The 8,701-nt window shown below is 36.1% G+C and overlaps 1 protein-coding gene across 2 annotated transcripts in view; it reads right to left on the bottom strand.

Moving 5' to 3' along the window:
• Nucleotides 1-397: 397 nt before the first annotated feature.
• GABRA2 (gamma-aminobutyric acid type A receptor subunit alpha2) overlaps nt 398-8,701 on the bottom strand; it is a 107,334-nt gene continuing 99,030 nt past the window's right edge. Inside the window, exons 9-10 of one of the 2 annotated variants that reach the window (XM_059671986.1) lie at nt 6,540-6,719; nt 398-2,605 (exon numbers count right to left, since the gene is read on the bottom strand). In XM_059671986.1, the coding sequence (XP_059527969.1) occupies nt 2,309-2,605; nt 6,540-6,719 (477 nt within the window). In that variant the 3' untranslated portion in view covers nt 398-2,308. The remainder of the gene's footprint in view (nt 2,606-6,539; nt 6,720-8,701) is intronic. The other variant, XM_059671975.1, reaches the window with a different exon arrangement.

Genomic DNA, 8,701 nt, shown 5'->3' with positions numbered 1-8,701 from the left:
TAAGGGCAATATTTTTAAGGTGTTTAATAATAGCATGTCATACAAAGCATTTTTATTGCTTGCTTTCAACACTGTGGACATTCTGGGACTATTGCACACTTCCCTAAACTACATGAAAGAGTTATGCTATATTTAAATGTGGAAGAAAATAGGATATCTTCCATTTCAATGTATACACAAAGTGCACATTTTAAAACTATTTAGATAAAAAATAAGGTGTTTCTGAAATGGGATTAAAGAAATACATATATTGGCTCATATAATACTTTTCTTTTATTAAAGACTAGCAGCCCAATGCACGAAATTTATGCAAGAGTATGCCTTCCTTCCCCCGGCTGCCAGCACCAGCTTCCCCCGGCTGACACCCGAGACCCGGGCTTCCCTTGCAGCCCTGGCTTCATCCAGGTCTTCTGGAAGGACGTCCAGTCTAATTAGCATATTACTCTTTTTTTATTATAGATGATAGATTACATTTCGTGAGGGAATGTTTACTGTCAAGGCTGTCTTCAGGGTGAATTCTGTTAAACAGATGCATTTGTGACCTTGGTAATAAGATAACCATGCAAAGCACATAATAAAAACCACACTAAAATGAAGAAAACATAAAACATTTTAGACTAGGCAAAGGGATAGCAGTTTTTGTGCCTCTGCTTACTTCAATAAGATAATCATTTTACTGATTTTATGAATGTATCTATTTATGCACTATTCTGAAATACTGTACAAAATTGCAAGAAATGCCACTATTTGACTACTGATGTTGCTACAAAAACACCATCATATCTACTAGTAAAAGTCAACTAATAACTGCTAATGTGTATGTGAATCAAAAGGATTTTAAGTTTGCCAAAAACATTGAATCCAGGCATAAGACACAATTGTTACCTTCTATTAACATGTTTGAGGGGCATAAAGAGCATTTTTTTTGAATATTAGAAGAAAAATAAAATTCATCCATAAATAATTATATAAAGTAGAAAAATTTAGTTTTTAATTTAGCCACTTGTTTGTGTATGTGTTCTAAGGTAGCTAATTGTGTGTGTGTGTGTGTGTGTGTGTGTGTTATGTGTGTGCGTATGAACTGATTTGCGATCTTGGTGATGCTTTGAAGTTGCAGTTTAAAAATGTTCAACTCTTACCAAAACCTCTCCCGGTATACAAAGCTGTTGTAAATTTGAGTCAGTGAAATTTAAAGTTGCAATTTACAAAAGCAGATTTACGTTGAATTCTTATCTGAGAGTGCTGCTTTCAAGACAGAAGAAATGTGCCAACTCACTGCCCTTTCCATTGTAATTGGTGGCTTCTGAGTCCTGATGAAAAGAAGCCTTAAGGCAGAATTTGCAGTAAACAGGAAAGAAGAGAATCATGTAAGTGTTCACCTACATATCTATATTCTGTGACACCTGTGAGTTCTCAGTGGTGGGAGTTTCTGGCACAATTTTCTACTCTAATATGAAAGCTGCTCCACAGCAGCCAAACGGGCTGCTTTTTCCAGTCTCCAGCACCGAGAAAATTGAGCTGATCAATTTCAAAACAACACATACCTGGAAAGAGTAAGACACATTTTCATTTTACTTTTCCAAACAATTTAAGAGAGTTTCCAATGATTAAAATGACCATAAGGATTTCCATTATGACTTTCAAATAAACTCTGATGCTAAAAATGTAATGACCATGGCATTCTGGTAGTCACTAAATTCTAGGCATCCAGATCGGTGTTACTCATAATTATTTGGGCTTGTCATGCTATAATATGTACATGGCTATAGATACTATAGAGAGGAATTAAAAGCTGATGTCAAATCTCTAGTGTTCCTTCTAATGTGTGCTAAGCTTCCAATTATGCTAGGAGGGATTCTGACCACCCAAGAAGGGACTGAAGTTGCTGATATGAGGTTCTGTTATTTAGAAGAATTGATCCTGGAATTACAATGTTATCTTACATTACAGTTAAGCAACAGTAGAAAAACACTTCTATATAAGACCCAAGTCAAAAAAAAGTTCATAAAGTGTGGTAGGGGGTCTCCAGTTTCATCGCTGTTACAAGAGGAAATAAATCAGGTCGTCTGAAATCCATCTTAAGCCAGTTCCTAGGGTAAGTCATGATTTGGGCACGAGGTACTTTCTGCCTACAGTTCCACGCAGTAGCAAATTCATGTCTCCTTGAAAGGTGTACGGTTAGGCTATATCGCTATATACATACTGTACATGTTGGTTCACCAATTAGCAGTTACTAGTCAGACTGTACAGAGCAAAACAAACCGAGCTTCATGGTGCTACGCATCCCAAAGTTAACCTGTGCCTACACTCAAGGACTGACCCCTAAAACAGGTTCCCTGTTTAAATACGTAGCCCAGTAAACCAGATTAAAGGTACCAAACAAAACTGGGAAGACTATTCTAGACATTCTGTCAATTTTGCTAACACTGTTGAAGGTTTTCTTGGCTTCGGCTGGCTTGTTCTCCGGCTTCTTGTTGGGTTCTGGCGTGGCTGCGCTCTTGGAGATGGTGGAGAGAACTGGGTCTTTTGAAAGATTCGGGGCATAATTGGCAACAGCCACTGCATAGGCGTTGTTCTGGATCATGACAGAGGCTTTCTCTTTTTTCTATTGAAAAACACAAGAATGAACAGAACGTGGGTTGAGCCTGTCTCTTAACACTTTCCAAACTTCAGTTCCAATTGTGAAGATGAGTATCTTGATAAACATCATTATCCACCAGAAATAAAGAATGTAGGGAAATAAATAAAAGAAGTTTATAAAGTCCTAAAACCATGAAGGTGAGGATGCCCTCTGAAGAAGATCAATGGTACCATTTTCCTGGAGAGCCATTTTTTGTTCCCATTGAAACAATAACATACAACTGTAATACACGACACAACAATTTTGACTACTATAAGTAACTCACATATTTGTTGAATGAGTGAGTGAGTGACTAAGTGAAATGCAAAAATATTTCAACAAGGGGAATGATCATTTATAATGAATGATTTCAGATTCTGAATAAAGAAATTTAATTTCTTTAACTTGATAGCAGGATTTCCTCCCTTCATGTCACACTCAAACACCAGTGCTTCACTCGGATGGTAAAAAATTGTAACCATATGCAGGTGGCAGTGTAATGAACACTAAAAACGTAAGGAGGAAGATGAAATACAAACTTTTCATTTTATTTTTGCCAGCTTATCCACAACCTGTTTCTCCTCATAATCCCCAGGTCAGCTCCCATGACTCTAGTCGGGGTCACTGTAACTCCTGCCTGGATGAATGGACATTCCTGTATGCTCTCCAGCCCGGAGTGACCTTGTCCAACCATTAGACACACTCTGGCCACAGGGATTTTTTAAAAAGACATAAATGGGATCATGTCACTCTTCTGCCTAAATCTCTTTAGTATTATATCTTGGAACTTGCAGTAAAATCAACACTTCTTACCAAGGCCTTTTTTCTTTTGCTTATGATATACCAGTCCACGAAAATAGCTTCCGTTTTCAGAATATTTCCTTGTTTGGTGCCTCTGGCCCTGCTACTTCTGCAGCCTCATTCCTTCCATCCATCCTGATTTTCACATGATCTATTCCCTCTCCAATGTGGATCTTGGTTGAAATGTCATTTCCTCAGAAAGGCATTCCTTAACTACTCTACCAGAGTCCTTGTTCCCATGTAAACTCTTTCATCACACTCAGCTTATTTTATCCCCATCATGATATTTTTCACAAAGTGTAAATTCCTTCTTTAGTTGTGTGATTATTGGCACATAATATGCAGCTGAATTAATGAAGCCAGAAAATATCAACAGTGTTTACCAGCATTTTTATATTAATATAAATGTATTGTTAGTTATTAAAATGCAAATAAAATGGAGCCAGCAATGAATTATACAAAATAGTGAATAGTGTAAATCAACAGAATTAGAGGACCAATCGGCCTAGAGCAGGATCAGTTATTTTGAATTAAAAATTCTCAAAATATTTGCGTAAAATAAGATTGGAAAGGGCCCCTGAAAGGACAGGAGGTTCTGAAAACAGGGCTGGATCCTCTGTCCTTCACTGGCATCTGGCTTTTCCCTCTCCTTTTCCCTGGATGAGACATTCTTCCAGACCGGGCTGGAGTAGAAGAGGAAATGGGGCGAGGGAGTACGTTCTGCATCTTCATACGCAGTGAAAACATAGCCTTTCTGCAGTAGTGACACTTGTAGTTACCGTGTTACAAATGGACAGTGATGGCGAGTTGATAGCTAACACTTTCCCAGCACTAGTATGTGTCAGGTTGAATGATCAGCCTAGGTGTCATCTGTGACAAACTTCACTACTGGGTAAGAAGTAAGTTCTACTATTAACCCCATGTTACAAATTCAGAAAGGGAGGCTAGAGAGGTTTCGTGACATGACCAGGCCTCGCGTTTATGCAATGGATGAAAAAGCACACAAAGCTAGATGGGTGTGACTTCTAACCTCTGCTTTAAACACCATGCAATGTGAGTTTCACTCTGAGGAAGCAGTTTGAAACTTAGAAGTACTTGTTACTAAAATAGTCCAATTTATGTTACTGGGTCAATTTTCGATAAGGACTCTTAACCCACAAAGTATGTAACATATGGTGTTTGTATTATTTCAACTACACCTAAGCATCACTTAAAATGACATCACATTTCATTTCTAAAGAATTGGGGCCTTGAGAATATTTCTTAACATCTCCCTTCTTCAGCTTCTAGTTTGATTAAAATGGAAGTAATTACACCAAATCCATATCGAACTTTTGTGAGAATCAAATGAACAAATGTAAGTATTTGAGCCACAGTGAAATACATAGTATTCAGTGGCGAGTAATGAGAGTCAGAATTCAATTACAAGCTAGATAATAATTACTGGTATATAATATATTTAAAAATGTACTTTATATTTTTGGAAGAAAACATAAGCACTGTACAAAGGAGCTCAAGGAAGGTTTGGTGGAAGAGAGACATTTAAGTTGGGTTAGGAATTACGGTGTACGGTTTAGACTATAGACAAAGAAACAGAACATATTAATGTTGCCTGCTACAAGGGCAGCTACAGATAGAACTCTACACTAACTCTTACCAGCACCCTTCCTGCCCCCCTTCAATTGTAAGTAACTGCACAGGTGGTACCAAAAATACGTAACAAACTCTAGAGCAGAGGCACTAACAAATCAGAACACCAGAATTCTCACTCACTGTTTCACTAGACTTCACCTACATAAGCCTACAAGTTTTTAAAACATGAAATATCCAGAAATGAATTAAGGTTACTTTCACTGCCAACCTAAATCTATATACCTTTCTGTACTCCCTAGCCTGCGAATAACACCTCAAGAAAGCTAGGGACAGTAATCAACCCACAGGGGTCCCCTGTGTCAAGTACATTTTACCCAGACTCAGCTCAGAATCACATCTGTTAAGACATCAGTCCCCTGTAAATGTGCTTCCACAGCACCCTCCTGCTTGTCTCTCTGTGGCATATCTTTGTCACATCTTCTTTTTCCCCTTCCACTTGATTGCAAGCTCCTTGGAGGCACAGACTATGCAATGCGGAGCTCCTGGCAGGCTCTAAAAATGTTTGCTTAATGGTAAATGAATGGCAGGTACTAGGATGATGACTCTGATTTTATGTACACACATATACATATATAATATGTACAAACATTAGTTTTTGTAGAATATAATCATTTTCATTAGATTAATAGAAACAGATTTCAATAGTTTATTCTACAATTCTATTATGTAATTCTCCTGAAATTTCTCAATTTTACCATCTATAGATGTAGGAGACTGGGAAATCAAGAAATAAGCTCAAATGTAAAAACAATGTTTGTGGGAGTTGTTTTACTGGCGATTGAAACTCATATAAGTGAGAAGGGGGATAATGTGGCTTATGAACAAAATCAGTAAATGATGCATTTTTTACACTAGTTAGGGAAAATGTAAATTATGCCACTATAAAAGTTGTTGATGTTGCTATCAAAGTGGAATGAAAAGGAAATATAACCAACATTAATTAAATTCTATTTTTAAAATGATGTTTTATAGAATTCAGGATATTCTGAGCTTATTATTTTATTGGAGTTCTGAATATCTATTTAAAACCTCAGGTCTAGACATTTTCTGATTACAGAAATCGAAATGTCTTACACCAGAGTGGCTAACCAATCTTGGCTTCCTTATAGTACTAGGTAAAGTAATGTGCTAATATCTTCAGCAATTGCTCTAGCTAAAATATAGACACCTACCGGCCTGACACATAAATAAAAAGAACCACCACATAGTTTTAGAGTTGGAAAGAATCTCAAACTTGTCCCGTAGAACAAGGGAGCTTTTGTAAATATAACACTACATATAATAGACTTTGGAGAAAACACCACATCTCCATAGTGGTAACTACGCTCTTTTTACATCCCATGTTGCTTTTTTACCGTCATTGTGGTGACTAGAGAGCCCATTACTTGTAAAACAACATGCTCCCTGGCCAGACAATGGTATTAACTATCTGCTAACCCTCCTGACTAAGAAAAGTGATACTTACAGAAAATCCTTTGAAGGTTACACAGTCCATCCACTTCTCTAAGTACTCTAAAGTCTTTCCTTGGATTAAATTGGGCCATGAGAAAGCTATATATTTAGACCATATTAGCTTAGATCCTTGAAGAATTGCCTTCACTGAGTTGTATGTTAATGTAATGCCTTCAGTTTTTATTGAAGGGGACTACAAGAAACATCAATATGAAATTAATTACTGCATTTATTGGAAAAAATGTTGACATTACTACTTGCAACAGTACCCAGTTTTTCCTGATATAAAACCCATATGATGTTGTTTTAAAAAGAGAATTCAGTGTAAGAAAATCTTTATTTTTCTGAGGGAATTGATGCTTCCATGTTTTGATGAAAGAAATATAACTACCTCCCCACCTCATGGTTTACTGTGGTAGCCAAGAAACTCAATTTGAAACTTAGTTACTCTACCTATGAACTACGGGTAACGTTTTGGCCCAATGGTGGACAAACTGATAGTCTATTTTCCTTCATTGTGATGTCCTTCTTCTATTTATATATGATTTTATAATAATTTAAGTATGTGCATTTTTTCTGGTAAACTGCCTGAAATGCTTCTGGAACAAGGCAGGATGTTAAAAAAAAAAAAAAAAGAAATAAAACAACAAAAAGACTTGAAAAGTGATGTTTTTCATAAGTTGTATGAAGTGAATCACAAAATAATGACATGCCTCATATTAGTTTGGGTATTATATTGCTATGCCTCTGCTTTAATAATTTAATATCTAGTTTATTTCCAGAGAATATGCTTTGCTTTGGACAGCATAGAACCACTGATTAAGGTTTAGAAATGGAAACCATCTCAACAGGTTAAAGTTAATTATTTTAAAATTTTATCTCAAATAAATTATGTGCTAAACAGTATGCGAGGAAATGGCAAAGAAAATGATGAATAAAACAAAACTCTTAGAGCATGTAACCTGCTGTCAGAAACAGATTTCTTTACAATAAATCTATAATTTGATGAGGTTATATAAAAGAATTTGTACGGGTCTGCAGAAACATTATGGAAATTAGATTTGCTTGGACAGTTTCAAGATTTAAGTAAAATCAGATGGATCTTATGTAATAAGTTAGAGTTCATTGGTTAGGGAAGGGAGGCGAGGGCATTTTAGCCAAGGACATCAGCACATCTAATGTCCTGGAGATGTGTAGAAGCATGATGCCTGAGATGTGTGTAATGGAGGAAGAATATGAGCATGGACTTTAGATTTGTGTTTAATACTGAGTCCACAATTTATTAGATATGTGATCCTAAGCAAGTAACTTTATTCGACTAATCCTATATGTTCTCATTTCCAAAATGAAGATATTCCCAGGCACATAGTAGTAAGTACCCAATAAAGAGCAAACATTAACTTTCTTATTATTGATCATGCATATAAATAGATGAGCAAACTGTATACTGGGACCATATTAGCTTGGATGTTTGAAGGATTGCCTTCAACAATTCATTAAAGAAATGAAAAAGTAAACAAATAGGTTTCTGGTTTAGAAAGATAACTCTGGAACTAATTTAGAGGGTGGATTTGAGGGAGATATGATTAAAGATAATAAGAAATAAAGAGACTAAAACAAAAGAGAGATGGCAAGAGCATAGTCTATGACATGTAGTTTGGAGAATGGACACCATTTAATCATTGGTTAGATGTTAAGGGAAACTTCCAAGTTTTTGGTATGTGATACTAGGTTTTGCCATGAAATGAGGTACACATGCAAAATAGACATGGGCAGGGGAAAGATATACAAATAAATTTAGGAGGTTTATTTTTCTTTGTTGTTTCTTTCATTTATAAAAGACATGTAAAGATTGAGATGTTATATTCAAGTATAAGTTGCCTAGGGAACAGGTTAGGTATGTGATCCTTGAAGTTAAAGGAGAGGCATGGACTACACTTGTAGATAATTACTGTAGAAGGTAAGATAAAGGTGTGGTTGTCAATTTGTTTTGTTCTACTTTGTTAATCCATGCTGTATTTATTGAGCAACAAATATATACAAAGCCCTATGCAAAGAGACAGGAATAAATAATTTATTAAAATAAGCATGATCATTGTTATCATGAAGGAGTTGAGACATGAATATGCAATTACAGACTGTGATACTCTAATGCAAAAGAAGAGGGTACTAGAC

The sequence above is a fragment of the Myotis daubentonii genome, chromosome 1 (assembly GCF_963259705.1).
Source record: "Myotis daubentonii chromosome 1, mMyoDau2.1, whole genome shotgun sequence".
NCBI classification, from domain to species: domain Eukaryota; kingdom Metazoa; phylum Chordata; class Mammalia; order Chiroptera; family Vespertilionidae; genus Myotis; species Myotis daubentonii.
The sequence above is the reverse complement of the archived record's forward strand: the minus strand, read 5'-3'. Positions and strand labels throughout refer to the sequence as shown.